Source organism: Hetaerina americana, unplaced genomic scaffold (genome assembly GCF_022747635.1).
Source record: "Hetaerina americana unplaced genomic scaffold, ioHetAmer1.1.p SCAF_23, whole genome shotgun sequence".
In the NCBI taxonomy this organism is placed as follows: Eukaryota; Metazoa; Arthropoda; class Insecta; order Odonata; family Calopterygidae; genus Hetaerina; species Hetaerina americana.
In genome coordinates this window covers 7,058,739-7,076,406 of record NW_027286797.1, presented here as the reverse complement: position 1 = coordinate 7,076,406, position 17,668 = coordinate 7,058,739, and the positions used below count along the sequence as shown (strand labels likewise).

Here is a 17,668-nt window from a genome sequence, read left to right as displayed (position 1 = left end):
TAGTTAGAATATGTTTTAAAATGCTTGAGGGGGGAGAAGATGAATTTCGCTAGATGACGTATCTAGTGCTCCAGTCGCTGCTCTCACAGAAGTAAACAATAGTACATCTGCTGGTTTCCTGGGAGAAGATCGTCGAGTAACGTCATGCTAAGGGCGCTGTCGGGAATACTGAGAACTTCGTTGGGAGTTACCCGCACGTTGGCCAGAGAAAAAAATGTACATGGGACGTGTGTGTGAGCGATGGGCTTCAAGACTGCTCATATCCGAACACACTGGGAACATGCAGGTTTCTTCGCAGTTGAAGTGGATGTGACTGGAAGGGACAGGAAAAGGAGATGGCTCTTTAAAAGGCTCTTTCACTGCACATGAAATTTGACCAAAAGATCTTCGTGGATATCTCGGGCATCATCAACACTGGAAAGGGCCAAAGTGGTGGATAATTGAATTTGGCAAAGTTGGATAATGTATGTATGAAGAAGATACACCCACTTGTATTTCGCATACGAAAATTCCGTAGAAAGCCACAATGTGCGGCAAAGTAGCGTCAGAATTGGGCCTAGAACAGATTAAAACCCAGCATGAATTAAGCACAGCGACATTCGGGTGGGAATCAAACAAAAGTGTTAATCAGCAACAATAATCCACTCGCTGTCCACCATATTGCGTTTTCACTGCCTTTTGTTTTTAAATTCTGTATTTTGTAGCTTAACTTTAAAATCTCAATGCGAGGCACCTGCACGGTTTAGCAGAGGGCAAGAGAAAATGATGTATGATACGATATCTAATGTGCCACGGAAAAAAATTCCCAATCGGAGTAGATACTGTTGACAACAGAGCTCTCTTGGTTAAAAAATCATATCGCGGAATTAAATCGGAATCGCTCATTAAATGAATCTATTGATGAAGCATGAGAGAAAGCGAAAAATGTAATTTCTTTGAAGCCAGGGTAATAACCTATACCAGTTTTCCTCTTAAATCCCTTGATAGGACTGATTTCATGAGATAAATACTTTCTAAGTGAGTAAAACATAAAATTTAAGGAAATAGCTTCCATCAGGATGATATTCATAAGATTCATTGTCCCACTCAAAGAGATGGCGTGAATTCGTTGAAAACTATCCTGTGCTAGGCAAAGGAGTTGATCCTATTGAAAATGGAAGCCATAATCCAACTAAACGTCTTCTCAAAATTTTTATGAAAAGTCATACGTAATTATCAGATTATCCGTATTCTTAATTTCACAAATCATACTATAATTCCGTGATTTTTGATGAAATACGTTTAGAAGTTTTCTAGCAGAGAAAACAATTTCTGGACTGATGTCGAAGAAAACATTCTTCATTCTCCAATTTTTTTTTTTAAGGTAATCTACCGGTTAAGGTAGGTTTTTCGATGGACACAACTACCAAACAAATATTTTGTGACTACTAACAAAACACAACCCTAAATTCTACTCTACACCAGGTCCCTCTTCATCTCTGAGTACTTTCTTCCGCCCTTCATCCCGTCCAACATCCCTATCCTGTTCCTTCCCTTTCCTCTTTTGCCCAACATTCTCCCCTCTATCACAGTCTTCAACATCCCACTGCCGGTCAACACCCCCTTCATCCACTTTTCCTGCCTCCATAGGATTGCTCCCAACAAACCCCTCTCTTCGCCCACCATACCAAGTACTTCCTCATTTGTTTTCTTCTCTGTCCATTTCACCTTTTCCATTCTTCTCCACACCCACATTTCAAAAGCCTCCAGTCTACGTCTATCCTCCTGCTTCAATGACCACGTTTCCGCGCCGTACATAGCTACGCTCCATATCAAAGTTTTTACGAGTCTTTTCTTAACATCCTTACTCAAAGTCCCCGTCATCAACTCCCTCCTCCTCGTGAAAGCCTCTTTGCCTAGCGTAATTCTTCTCCTTACGTCCCTACTACTTTGACCGTGTTGGTCCAAAACACTACCGAGATACGTAAACTGTTCTACCTGCTCTAGTTTTTGCCCTCCTATTTTAATGTTAAGCTTGCCCTTTTTCTTTCTAGAAAATCGCATAACCTTTGTTTTATTAATGTTGATTCTCATCCCATACCTGTCGCACTGAATTTCCAATTCACTCAGCAATGCTTGCAGCCCCTTGGCTGACTGACAAACTAAAGCTTGGTCATCAGCAAACCTAACTGATTTTACGAATTCCCCGCCCACTTTCATTCCTACCTCGAGTTCTTCCCATGCCTCTTTGATCATTTCCTCAGCATACAGGTTGAACAGCAACGGTGATAATGGGCAACCCTGCCTTACACCCCTTCCTAACACTGCCCATCCTGACTCCCCGTTTCCCACCCGCACCTGAGCAGTCTGAGACATGTACAGGTTGCGGATTAGCCTCCTTTCCCTCCAATCTATTCCTATTTTCTGCAATATACTCATTAGTTTTTCCCAATTCACTCTATCAAACGCTTTTTCGAAATCTACGAAACAGGCAAATACCTCCTGGTTGTGTTCTATATTCCTCTCGATTAATAATCTCATTACTGCAATGGCATCACGCGTACCTCTCCCCTTCCTAAACCCAAACTGATCATCCCCTTAGTAAACATTTTCCCTACTCTCTATCCTTTTGTTATAATCCTGAGAACAACTTTAGCTGCGTGGGATATCAAACTTAGTGTCCTGTAGTCCTCACATGACGTGGCCTTTACCTTTTTCGGAATCGGAACTAAAACTGCTCTCACAGTCTTCCGGCCAGATTCCCTCCTCATAAATGCTACGGATCAGCCCATATAGCCTCTTCCTCCCACATTTTCCTAAGCATTTTAATAGTTCCACGGGAATGTTATCTACCCCCACGGCCTTATTTAGTTTCATCTCCCTTAATGCCCTTTCTATCTCATTGTCTAGTATGCCTGGACCTAAGCTGTCTTCCTCTACGTCATTTTCTTTTTCAATGTCTAACTGTGTTGGTCTGAGTTCTTTACTATACAGTTCTTCTATATACTCCTTCTATCTCTCTTGGATCTTTCCTGCGTCAACTATTACCTTACCCGCCTTATCTGTAACTGTTAGCATAGCTCTTCCTTTCTTACTTCCCGATAACGATTTAACTTTTCTGTACAGCGCACCGATTTCACCCTTCCTCTGGAGACTTTCCATATCCTCGCACTGCGTCTTCCACCATGCGTCTTTTGCCTTATTTGTTGCCCGCCTCAATTTATTGTTCAATTCTTTGTACTTCATTTTGCCTAATTCTGTATGTATATTCTTCCATTTTCGCCGCTCATCCATCTTTGTAATCATCTCATCCGTGATCCATGGTTTCCTATGATCCCTGATTTGAAATTGTTTAATCAAAATATAAACAAGGTGACGACGCCACTCTCTTTTCAACGATTTCACCACGGAATAATTGAGGGAAGCAGAATGATCACCATTTTATTTACAAGTGTAAAATAGAAAGCAACGACCGAGATAGATTTGGTTCTCTTAAGACTACAGTGCCATGATTACTTAAGTTTCAAAATTGGTACTAACGCAGTAAGTCGGCACAAGGTGCCAAAGTGCTTTCATTCACGTGAAGGCTTTAGGATGTGATCAATGCCTCTAGATTAGTACTTAGGATTTATTTGTACATAGAATACTCATTTTTCGACAAGTATCCAAGTAACTGAAGATTAACATGAGGTTGATTCTGGTAGGCGCAAATGTGTGTTGGTTAATATCGATAAATTAGTGCTGATATGGGGAGCACGGATCCTCGTTGAAAATACAGCTCAGGCTAAACTTGGGGTACTAATGGGTGGATCCTATTGGTCCAGATGGAACTTTGTAATACCCAGCTGAAATTTGCACCAGTAATGCAATTCCTCGGCATTGATAGTGTAGTTAAATACAACAAAAGTTGGATAATAATTGATAAAAAAAACCTGAACCCATGACTTACGTATCTGATAAAATACCTCATAACCATTCGGAGCAACAATCCAGGTGTCATAGTTTATTTCTGCGAAGTCCACGTACAGAGGCTGCCGTCGGCAGGAATTACGCGGAGGTTTCTTTTTGATGCCCGGCATCTCCTTGACTCTGGGCAACTCCGCCATCCCATTCCAGATCATATTAGTCTCCTCCTCATATACATCCTTGGCGCTTCGTTTCCAGCGCCACTTCCCATCCACTTTGGACGAACGCCGGCCCTGGGGCTGCATACCAAGGGAGTAAAAGAGAAGCAGCTGGGGTGGGTCCTCCGTTCCTCGCGGGACGGGGTTCTGGCGTTTCTTCGCTCTGTCGTATCCCTCTGGAGTCACGAACGCCGTTGCGTGATCGCTGCCCAGCAGATGGACTTCAAGATGGAGCAGCTCCAGGGGGGACCCATGGGAATGCGCGCCCGGCTCACTCATCTTCCGATCGGGAAACAGGGCGGCGGTCACGTTCAGTGACACCGTTGGCGTGAAATTCAGCGTGGCATTGAAATGGGCACGCGTGGGATAGTTCACGGGAGTTGAATCCAGTCTGACAGTGGGTGGCGGGTTGGGGTCTTCATTTTTGGGAGCCAGGAATACCTGTACCATGTCGGATTTCGCTGGAAGAAAAAGGTACAAAGGTACATTTTGAGATCGATGAAATTGAATTTGGGACTACCTGAAACAAGGAATCCTTTTCCCCTTGCATCATTTTCGATCGCAGCAGAAGAAGACACCTCGCACAAATATTCAAAATACTGGGAAACAGAATATAACTAAATGTTGTTGCATTATATCATCACTAATTATTCAAATGGTCGATGAACAGACACCCCTTGGAATACCGCTTAGCGTTTTCTTACGGAGATATATAATTGTAAAATCTACAGGGTCTATCCAAAAAATAAGTGGAATGATTTGTTGCCACCAATGCAGATGGCTGGAGTGGGGTGATTTGTGGTGGGAAAGGTGATGGAAAGAGGTCTTGGTTACCTTCCTTGCAACCGAAAAGCAATCTCTCCACATCTGCATCCCTCGCTTTAGAGGAACCTCATAAGCAGTCCCAGAATCGCGATCCCCTCAGCGGGCATTCGCTCCACGGTGGTGCTCCTCAACACCACAGATCAGGGTATAGCAAAGAGAATGAAAGAAACACCGGCACCTCCTCATACGCAGCCATTCCCACTGTACCTAATTCTATCTTTAAAAACGAAATCAAACTGTTTACTTAAAGCAAGAGATTCCCGTGATAGCCCATTCTACGAAGATATCTTAACTCTTTACCCACCTAATGCAAGCACCCCTCATCATCGGTATTCTTCCAAAAATGAAAACACCTAACATTTGTGGCCGACTCATTGTTTCTTCCCGCGACTCCCTGACGGAGTGCATTTCCACTGTTTTTGACTGCATCTTCAAGTCATTTGTCCAGTCCCAAACCACCACACGCAAAATACACCGGAGGAACTCTATTCAAATCCTTTCCCCCGGCGCAGACATGATTATGGGCTCTATTGGTTTTACCTCCCTCGGTACATCAATGCCCAATCAACAAGGTATCTCCTTTCTCCAACTTTTGCTCCCAAAAGCCTCACTCTACAAGTACCTATAACTGATTTACTTTAAAAACTTTCAACTCCAATTCTTGCATACAGGGTTCGTCCGGAAAATAAGTGTACTGAGCTCAGGAAAATAAATTTATTACACTTTATCATATCTTAAGCTAATATTCTTCAAAATAGGACCCTTGTGAGTCGATACACTTGTTCCAGCGGCGTTTCCATTCCTGGAACGCTCCCGCGAAGGCATCATCGGGAACCTCTCGAAGACACGTCGTCACGGCCTCTTTGACGGCGTCCAAAGTCCCGTATCGCGTTCCTTTCAAACTCCTCTTTATCTTCGGGAACAGAAAGAAGTCCGGTGGTGCCAAGTCCGGGCTGTAGGGCGGGTGCGGCAGCGTTGCCACGCCGTGCTTGGCCAAGAAGTCCGACACGACAAGCGCGGTGTGAGACGGCGCATTGTCGTGATGCAGCCGCCAGATGCTTTTGATCGCTGGCCGGACGCGGGCGACTCGTTTTCGAAGCCTGTCGAGCACTTGGACGTAAAATGCAGCATTTACAGTTTGTCGTTCAGGTACAAATTCGTAGTGGACGACTCCCCTTTTTTCAAAAAAGACAATGAGCATCGCCTTGATCCGAGATTTGCGCATGCAAGCTTTCTTTTGACGGGGTGATGATGCCACTCCGCACTTTGTCTCTTCGACTCCGGGTCGTACTCAAAGATCCACGTCTCGTCACCCGAAACAACGTTCTCTAAAAAATGTGGATCATTTTTGCAGTGATCCGCAAGTTGTGTCGCGATTTCCAAACGATTGAGTCTTTGATCATCACTGAGCACTTTCGGCACCAACTTTGCACAAATTTTTCGCATCTGTAATTACTCCCTAATAATCTCGTGCACTATTGTTTTTGGCACATTACACTGCTCTGCTATCATCCGAACACTAAGACGACGATCAGAGTTCAGTACATCGCGAACTTTTCGCACATTTTCGTCTGTGAGTGTCGTTGATGGGCGTCCAGGCCGTGGTTCGTCGTCGACCTCTTCTCTGCCCTCCACGAACATCTTGTGCCACCGAAAGATCATGTTTCTGGACATGGCTGACTCCCCGTAAGCCCGGTTAATCATACCGACAGTTTCGGTAGACGATTTCCCAAGCTTTACCGCAAATTTGATGGAATAACGCTGCTCCAAAAACTTCGGCATCGCGTTCCGTGACGTGGGTCGAGCGTGGAGGTTCGCGTTAACAGAGCTCCTCACTACACCACAGCTCAGAGCCAACTGCCTTTTTCAGCGTCGCTTGCCAACATACCCCCCTCCAATCGCAGCCCGTCAGAGCGGTGCTGGGCGCGCCTGGAGCAGCGGGAAAAAATCAGTACACTTATTTTCCGGACAAACCCTGTATATTATTTTCACATTTATCAACAGACACCACATTTAAATCAAAAGTATCGTCATGGGAGGTACGAGGTTAGCCCCTCTTTTGCCAATCTCCTCCTCAACCTCCTCCAACAAAAACTCCTCTCCCATCACACCCTGAAACCATTTCTTGGGCTAAGATATAGATCATTAGCATTTTTATCGTTTGAAAGCATAATATGGACTCTCTTAAAGCTTTGATCTCTTCCCTCAGCAAAAAATCCTCAGTCTCCTTCACCTCCACTCAAATCACCTTCGTACATACACTAAAATCTGTCCTTAACAAATAATTCCACACCGCAGTCCATATTAAATACACAATCAAACAACTGCGACTTTACCGCAGTACTTATAATTATTTGCGCAATAAACAATCAATCAATCCCCTGAATACTACCTGTCGTCTACCTGAATTCATTGCATGCAACATCCCTAAATAAATTCCTTTCAATCAATACAAAGAGGGAAGAGTCTAACGTTTTCAATAGTCTTTTTCCCTCCTGGGGTGCCAAGATGAACTCATATGCTTGCCGTCAATGGTTTGTTTGTCATGGGGCAACCGCCATCTATCCAGAATTTCAGTAAGTTCATGAACTTGCTGTGGAAAATACGATTTCCCTTTGATGAACGTCCAAATTATTCATAATTTATCATAGACGCCGTGGATGTACATTGTATATTTCATATTTTATTACGCACTATGAAACAAATTTATCGATTTTTCAATCAGATAGGGTGTCACTGAAACTGCTCATGCTCCATCTAAATTAAATTGGCACACTGTTGCTCCGACTGCGATAAAGCAATGGTACATGCAGCATCCCATGCGCAGTAGGCGTAAGATCTAATTCGGGACAGCGAATCAAGGTAAAACTTACCAAACTTTTTCTGGTTCCTAACATTCCATGGAAGGGTTAATCTCAATTCCGCAGATTTGAGTCTTTCTCCTCTCTTGGCCTCTGGTATCTTGAAAGATAATATATGCTTCTGAGATCTAGCTTTAGGCTTCCCAATTTCCGGAACTCGCACTGAAAACAAATACAGTATATCGTTAAACTTATAAGAGGTGATGATGCAGTGTAAGGGGTATTCAAATGAGTGGTGGGAAGAAAGACAAGGAGGGAAGAGTGAGCATAAGAACGGTGTTTGACGAGCTGAAATGGGGGAAAGGGGTGCAGAAAGATAAGGTTTTAGAGGGCAGAAAGCAGAGCACATCATGATGGTGGTAACTGATGCCTAAACCATTGGAGGAAATCACAGTGAGGAAAGCGCCCAAAACATATATATTTAGAGAAAGAGTAAACGGCGCCACGCTATTGTGGACGCGTGCCTATGGGTATCAATCAATCAATCCGTAAGCATTCCCATTATTAATAAGCGACATGCGCTTTTGTTTCTGCCATACCAACATGTCAGATTGTGCGAGTAATTATGTATGCACTCAAGAGCTAAATCAAATAACTTAGGAATGTTTGCACGCTGGCTTCAAACTTAATATACCCTTCAAGAGTTTTCATTTTATTTCAAAAGTGAAGACGACTGACTAAAGTGAGTTCTTAACTCAGGATTGGTCAACCATTTTACTATTGACTACATTCATTAACTATCGATGCTCACTTGAGTGATTTTATTTGCGTAACAATTTGACGAGCAGATTTTTGAGCTAAAAAGCTGAAATAGGTATTTTGTGTCGCCCGTCCAAGGTTACTGGGCATGGATCAAAAATAAAAATAATATAGCGGCGTTATTTTAAATCCACTCAATTTTTTGAAAGATTTCTTTCAAGTTGAATAAAACGAAGAGCTGGTATAATATTTAAAGCCATATTCCAAAAGATAGGTAATCGGTTTTAAGAGTGAGTCGAATCTCCATGACCAATGGACGATTGACTTAGCCATTGACCCATTTAACAATGACTTTTGTCGTGGTTTAATGTTCATTTAACAATTAAAAATGCAGTGAGACTAGTGGGATTGGCTGCTCCATTGCGCCTCACTTCCTTATCTTTTAATGATAGGAGTGACACGTGTTCTTTTCATGAATGCCATTGCCTTCAGAAGTAGACTAGCTATATGGACGCAGAACGTACCGGGGGACTTCGTGGGCGAGATCTTTGAGAATTTTTTCATTCGATGTTCATGGGGTCGAATGCTTGGTTTGTACAAATCGGCAGACTGGGCACCGCCTCGGAAACAATCACTGAAAACGTTCGCGTATAGTGTGACGCCTCCAGTTACTTCAATGGCGTGGCCCTTCGAGATCTATTGCGCCTGGTGATTCAGCCGAGCGTCCGATTCGCCGGGCGAAATACGTGCGCCGCGCGTATTCCACTTCGCTCTCCAGAATAGCCTGGGATTTGTTTTTCACGGAAACGATCACCCCTTCCCTCCTCCCCCTTCCCGTCTCTCACCTCCCCCTTCCCCAACATCCTCACACTCCTCGTGCCTTCTGATCGACCCCATTTGGAGTTTTTTCCTTTCTGCGCCTCTGGAAAACAGCACCGCACCTCGGTCAAAACAGAATGGTCGATTGGACACCTCCAGGGAATCGATGGGTGGCGAAGTCCATGAAATGGTGGACAACGCTAATTTAATGCGCCACGCGATGAGCCTCTGGATTTTCCCACGGGCCAAACAGTAATGATAATATACTGGTTGCTGGAATCTTTACTGAGGTTTACATAAAATTCAATCATATTCTTAAATGAAACCTTCAAAACCCGTGAAAACGGAAACATTTCGCACGCACACACGTGCACGCACACGCGCACGCACACGCACGCACGCACACGCACGCGCACGCGCGCACACACACACACACACACACACACACACACACGCACACACACACACACACACGCACACACACACACACGCACACACACACACACGCACACACACACACACACACACACACACACACACACGCACGCATACATATAATCAGTCCCCAACATTCCATTGCCTAGCAATGGGCCTTCATCCATTTTTCCTGCCTCCTTCTGATTTCTCCCGGCAATTCCCTCTCCTCACCCACCATACCCAGCACCCCCTCATTTTTTTCCCTTTCTATCCACTTCATCTTCTCCATTCTTCTCCACTCCCACATTTCAAAATCCTCCAGCCTACGCCTACCATTCTTTTTCAATGACCACGTTTCCGCAACGTACGTAACTACGCTCCATATCAGTCTAAACGATTTTTTCATAACATCCCCACACAACGTTCCCGTCCTTAATTCCCTCCTTTTGAAAGCTTCTTTGCCTAACGCATTTCTTCTCCTTACCTCCGTACTACTTTGACCATTTTAGTCCAAAGCACTTCCGAGATACGTAAACTGTTCAACTTGGCCTAGTTTTTGCCCTCCGATTTTAAGGTTTAATTTACCTATTCTCTTTCTGGAGATTGTTTGCTGCTCTACCAATAACTTTTTACTACAGTTACACTCACATTAGGTTACCACTGATTGCCTGTTTATTACTGACATCTCCCTTCAATATTAAAGAGTATACAAGATTTTACCACATTAAAATATTGCTAGTTTACATGAATCACTTGATAATGACTCCTGAAGAGTAAGGCCGAAACTCACTGAGACCACATGTTTTTGTTTACTCCGTGCGCGAAGAGGCACACGAGACCTACACACGTTCGAGACATCCTCACATGAGGATGGGGACGGTATGACTAATGCAGGCCCGTAGACGCAGCCATCTTTGACACAACTCGTAATTGGGGCATGGGTAAATTCAACACAGAACAACATTGCGGTAGTTGAATTTGTAATCGCATGCCTCGGAAGGGGTCTCTTCTCATATTTTATTTCCGCGTAGAAAATACAATAACCTTATACCTTTGCTAATTTACGTGACGTTTACATTACTTTGAACAATAAATTCATTACAAGTTGTCATAAATCCTTTGTATTCACGGAAAATTTGAAGTTACTTTGAATTACGTTTTATAAGAATTAACGTGAATAATACGTGCGGCAAAGAACAGCAATTGAAATAACAATGTGTCAAAAATGGAAGCACCATCATGCCAGGTTGAGCAAATATTTATTGTAAAGGGTGGCAGTAGGAATGAAGCGAAAATACCGCCCGCGCCACATACCCTAAACCTTACATGTGCATGCATTGGCTGAGGTGGCGGCTGACTTATGCCTTCGCCGACGATCTCAGGAACCGCAGTTTCGATTCCCGCCTGCGCTAGTTTTCCTCAACCCAAGGTATGGATGTTTATAATTGTCTTCGATGTTATTTTGAAGGAGTAGTTGAAAAAAGGGATTTATAGTCTCTATTTAAAGCCAATATGACCACTTTAAAGACGTTAAATAAATAAATATTCCTTTCATAGCTACTTCCTACCCGCTCATGGGTTGTAATTTTGAAAAAATGAGCTCCTAAGGAAATGCACTATTTTTTCTTTGCGCGTGTGCCCAAGGTTTTTAAGAACTGCATTTGTAAAATTTCCGCAAAATGAACATGTATTTACATCGAATAAATGAAAAACTCCAATAGCCGTAAAAAGTACAAATGAGATTAGTTGGTAACGCTAAAAGTCAAAGGATGGGGTAACGGGTAAATAAGAAAGTAATGAGAAAGGTGAATACGAATACGCGTATTTCGGCCACAAGGTAGCCCTCTTCAGCGTACTGAAGGCGAATCATCACGACAACGCAAAATGAAGTGAGGAGAGATGCATTTACATGATCAACTCGCCCATCTAGAATACATACGCAGTGATACATCTCCTCACCATGGGCGTCTCAAGCTCGATATAATCGTTATTCCAACATGCGTTGTGCTCGCGTGATCCGTGGCTCTGTCGAGGGAGGCAAAATCAATTAGTGTTGCAACGGTTTTCCCTGTTAAGCGAGTACTCCTGGGGAATACTACCCAAGAATATCACGGCGCGCGACCACGCGGGAGGGAATCCGCGCGAGCAGCAGCGGAGGGAGCGAGGTGTGAGCACAGGAAGGAATGGGTCTGAAAACACGTGCCATGAAACTTATCACTCACTCATGCCTCCACTCTCGCCCTATCCACTCACATATGCTAGCCAAAGCATTGGTGAGGCCTCGCCTTGAATATGCGTCAAGCATACATATATAGGAATCCTGTGCGGAAGGACCTCATTTCGGAATCGAGCGAGATGCAGAGATAAGCAGGCTGTTTCAACGAAAATCGTTAAAAACGAACAGAAAGTGTCAAATTATTTTCGGTCTGTTTTGGGAGCCACGGAGGAGGAGAAGAATACATTCACGGATTCACTGTTTGAGAAATACAGTAATTATTTAAGTTCAACGTGACACGGTAGAAGTATTTTTAGCTCAGAATTACATTGGTAGGCGAAACCACAGCAAGAAGGTACGGAAAATCAACAGCGAAACAGAACGATCCAGGGAATTCTTACTCCCTTGAACAATTCAATACACACAAGTAGTTTCCAATGATACATCTCATGTGACAGCTCGAAGTTCCAGAGAGTTAAATGATACCAAACACTAGTAATCAAATTACCCTAATGAGTGGTGACTAAGTGCCCCTTGCCTCATTCCTACGGGGTAGTTTGAAGAGTAAGGTATAGCAATAGCTATGACTCAACCTTTGCTCTGCTTACGATCGGCTTTTTGATACGAGTGGCTTTGGATACGTGCCAGATGTGGACTTCAGGCTCGGGTGAATTACTCAGCTCCTCGAGGCGAACAGTTTGGCAGCAACTCTTCAGGATTTTGAATCTTACCTCTCAACACTACACAGAGTTCAACAGCTACTTCGGAGAGATTGACACTTAACAAAGTAGTAGCCTAAAACTCTTACACTGTGCAGCGCCACGAGATTTCGCCAAGGATTAAAAGGGTGCAATCTGTTCTCCACTGCCACCACAAACGATCAGGGGTGGATGCACTGTGTAAGGACGAACGGCCAAGTGATCGCTGACCACCATTTTCCTGCCCCAAAATACGATTGAAACCGCACAAAGAGTGAAGACTGCAATTTTCAGTTACCTGTGGGGGTTGTCGCATGCCTACTAGTAGACTTCCAATTAAGTTCAATCCTACCCCACGGGGTTTTTTTCTGACTCTTATCCCAAGTGAATGCCTCGCCATTGTATTATTGAATACATGCGAATACATCTTCTGGAATCTCAATGAATTTTCAATTAGCCCATAGATTTCATTAAGTTTTGAGCAGCTATTATCAGACGCGGCGAAGATATATTTTCTTCTCATTTAATACCATTCTCGTTCCATGGTCAACCTCTCTGGAATTTTAAAAATTCAGTCCGACCTGCAACAACCCACTTCCTATACCCACCTCAAGCTGGCTTTAGAAGTCCCATCCCGCGAGAATGACCTGCTACAACTTAAATCGTACTGCGGTATCGAAATAAAAGTTGAGGAATTCATTCCGTCGCTAGATCCCGCTCAATGCGTTCAATGCCAGCGGTTTGGCCATTAAAGGAATTACTGCCGTCTGCCTGTCCGCTGTAGAAAATGTGGTCAGAATCGTATCAAGTCTAACTGCCCTCTCCCCGCTGACAGCCCTAGTCACTGTTGCAACTGTGGCGGCTCGCATGCCGCTACCTATCGGGGTTGTCCAGCTTTTTTAGCAGCTAAGGCACGAAAGCTAGGCCAACCCATTCCGGATATTATCCAAGCCCCTCTGCACCCCCCTCCCCCTCCACCTGAAAACTTTTGGGACAAGAGAGCTGGGCCAAAAAAGGTACAAAACAATTATCCTTTCACTCAAAGTGAATTTCCCAGTCTGACTTTTACACCTATTCCCCCTCCACCCTCAACAACTTCTCCAATTATCCCATCTATATGTCCCCCACTCTTTCCCTAATCTCTCTTCCTCCATCAATTTTTAATTCAACCCTAGTATCCTTATGATTCCTGCTATTCCCCCTCCCCCTTTTTCCCAAGATACTTCTGACATTCCTCCACCTGAAGTAGCATCTCACAATCTCGGATCCTTCTCCAGTACTATTCAATCTCTACCCTCTCAGCCCGCCATCTGCACATCGCTTACTCTTCCCAGCTCACATACAGACCTGTCATCCCCTGTCTCCTACTGTCCAACGCTGATTCAGTAGTTTACCTCCTTTCCGTCTCAAATAATTAGTGCACCTTCCTCTGAAAAGTCTATCCTACTGTTAAACTTTCTTTCCTCCCTTGCCCCTATTTTGCTGGATAATGGCTGCTCATCAAGCAAGTAGAATCTATCACCTATCTGTGCTTTCTTGGAACTGTAACAGTGCCCGCTCCAAACTAACGGAAATACATCTACTCACTGAACAAAACCCACCGGACATTATCACACTTTCCGAAGCACAACTCACATCGAAACACAACCTCCATATTCCTGGCTACACCTCTTGCAGACTTGATCGCGACAACAAGGACAGCGCAAACCCGAAAGGAGGAGTAGCTATCAGCATCAAAATCTACACTCTAACACAAGCAACTCCCGCTATCATCACCCAAACTCGAACATATCGGTATCTCAGTCCCACTCACTCCCACTGACAGCACATCCATCACCTATACTCCCCTTCAATTTTCCTCCCCTTTCTAAGCTTATTGAAGAAAACAATAATAATGTTAATAAATAAAGGGAAAAAAGCTATTTAAATAAAAAAAAGTAATTAAAAAAAGAAAAGAATAATAATAATAATAATAAACAATAATAAAAACAAATAAATAAAAAAAAATTAATTACAAATAAACAAAAATAATTAAATGGAAAAAAGGGGAAAAAATAAAAATACATACATAAAATAAATAATTAAGAAAAAAAATTATTATACATACCCTCTTTGTCAACACTTCTAAAATACACTCCATGGCTCCAGTGGAACCTAGTTCCGAGGGAGTAGAAAGGGTTTACTACATACGCATTGGCATTGGTGGTCGACCTCTCTGCCCCACTCCCAATCTCTTCCGAAGCTCGCTTCTGTATCATACCATGTGTTTCAATCTAGGGGCGTTCCAGTTTATTGCAGTTACCTGATCGCATGCTCAGTATCCGCCTCTTCCTCCCTGCGAATACCTGATGGAACGCACCCCTGCATCACGCCTTAATTTTTAGGCTACCTTTTCGGTCTGTTTATTCAAACATTACCTGCTCTTTATTGATTACTCTTCTTGCCGATTCTGGCCAAGCATTAATGCCATTTATTTCGTATGCAGACTACATGAATATCTACGCGGTCACTTATTTATGAGAGATGAGTTTAGCCGAATATTTCGCTAGATTATTATTAATTCTTGTCCAAAAAAGAAACGCCGCAGCATGTGAGTACTGCAGTTATGCAAAGACAGCGTGCAGCGACAGCGTTATGTAATTAATAACAGGATTGAGACATTGGAAGATGAGGGTACTAACAGTTTGGGAGTTGGAAAAGAGGATGGATTGGCAATGCAATGGCATGAATAGGATCATTGATCGATAGAAATATACAGGTAGAATATAATCAAGATTGAACTGTTTCCTTGGTGAATGTCGAGAGGGATTTAGATGAAGGAATTGGTAAATGATAATGAATTCACTACTGTAGAGAGGAACCTAATGGAGAGATAAATTACTTGCGTTTTACTGAGAATCTAAGGAAGGGTGAATGGGAATGAGTCACATATTAACCAGAGTGAGAACTGAACGGGGCAACCCTTGTGGGTCCGAGGAGGAATTCTCTCGATTCAATATTTAGGGCTCACGTGACATGAATGCGAATTGCTTACCAGGCCGGAGTTCCTGAACTGCTATTGTGGCATCTCCTTTAGAATATGTACAAGGTGATCGATATAATATTTTGTGACGCATCAAATCGTAAATTAATTAGTTTCCCTCACTGGAGGTATTAAGTATGGACGGCTCGAATTCGTAAAAAAACATGCATTTCTTGTGGCATATAATATTCTCGAAACATCTGGGTCCACGGCCCTACAAATCAATTAGAAATTTTACTTTGGATTAATTCAAGTTTAAGGAGCGTTTTAAACTCTTGGATTTATTAATGATCAAATTTGCAAGTTCTCTTGAGCTATGAGAGGATTGCGATCAGTCTTTAACCAATTCCAGCAGTTAATTGTTTGAAATTTTGTGTAACATTGATGACATTTTCTGCCTTTTTATATGGCTAGTGTAGTATTTTCCGGAATAATTTACAGGTCTAACCAAAATGAATGGTCAGAATTTGACGTAGTTTTTGTTTTCAATTTAAATAAGCAATTAACAATACACAATACATTGTATTTATCGCGAAATAAAATTCCATGGTATTCTAACATAAATAAGGAACAAATTATAATTATATTTGACCCAAAACTTGAGCTATTTACGGAATAGGCATGGTTTTATTGAATTGAAAAAGAAACTTGTAAATCGCACTCGTGAATGCACCTTGAAGGAACATGATCTTGTCTCTAATTCTATCATTAAGTTATTGTTATTGTTAGATATGTATAATATATATAACAGTAATCGACCCGAAGGTCAGTTCGGTGGGTGATGGTAGCGTTCGCCCAGTACTAAGCCCGACGGCGTGTGAAATCACAAATCAGGGTAGGAGGGCCAGTTCCTTTCCCTGTGCCAGTATTGGTTTTCCAGGAAGATCTGGTACCCGAAAAATCATATAGCTTGGGTGGAGCTGTAGGTGCTCAGAGTGACTTGCCCGGGAATGGATCCATTTCAGACTCCACCATCACCTTTCTTGACACAGACATTTCACTTCACAATAATAAATTCACCACTTCAGTAAACACAATATTGGGAAACCATTACCAGCACAGGGAGACGAAATGGCCCCCCTACGTGAATGTGTGAATTTCGGGTCGGGTTTAGTACTGGGTGAACTCTACCACCACCTACCACATCGACCTTCGGGTTGATTACAGTGTTCATGGTTTATATATGCATATTATATACAGTTTATATATGTATATATATATATATATGTATATATATATATGTATATATATATATATATATATATATATATATATATATATATATATATATATATATATATATATATATATATATATATATATATATAGAGCTTGCCCGAGAATCGAACCCAAGCCCTCCGGTCAGTAGTCCAACGCCTCTGGACTACCCCGATCCACATATGCATACACTCTGAGCCCCTATGTACAGGTATACAAACATATGCATAATAATAAATTTATGCTAAACTTTCTTCCGTGGATTATATTGAGGTATTATCAACTATGAGTTCCAAACATTTTGGCATGACAGTGTTGATAACTGGCTCTAGTTTTAACAAATATTTTTATAACTTCATTTTTTGTATTGAGAAAATACATGTACTTTAAGTGAACATTAGTTACATTAAATGTTGAATCTCTTGTGGTAGTAACTTAATTTTTAATGATAAGAATTACTCGTGTTTCCCACGAAAGGGCTTATGTTGACGATTTTACTGTGTTGTACGTTTTTAACACGAGTTCAAGATTTTGCGGGATAAAATTCTAGAAAAATCATATATTTTACCATTTAAAGTCATATTCAATGAACAGCACCGTTATTACGATATTTACCGAAGGCTTATATTAAAGTAAACTATGCCCTCAATTTTAGAAGTTCTATTTTAAGAGCAATTATAACGCTAATTTCTACAAAATCCAACGACATGATGCCCAGCTAATTTATAAGAATTGAATAATTGTGCATCACGCTAAAACTTCGTGTAAAGATATGCTAATATGCAAAGTGA

General features: G+C 42.3%; 1 protein-coding gene across 1 annotated transcript in view; it reads right to left on the bottom strand.

Annotated features, from left to right (window-relative positions):
- LOC139689438 (protein decapentaplegic-like) overlaps positions 1-9,385 on the bottom strand; it is a 31,402-nt gene extending 22,017 nt beyond the window's left edge. The window contains exons 1-3 of the mRNA XM_071586561.1: positions 9,334-9,385; positions 7,802-7,951; positions 3,945-4,564 (exon numbers count right to left, since the gene is read on the bottom strand). Coding sequence (XP_071442662.1) covers positions 3,945-4,564; positions 7,802-7,951; positions 9,334-9,385 — 822 coding nt within the window. The remainder of the gene's footprint in view (positions 1-3,944; positions 4,565-7,801; positions 7,952-9,333) is intronic.
- Positions 9,386-17,668: the final 8,283 nt, after the last annotated feature.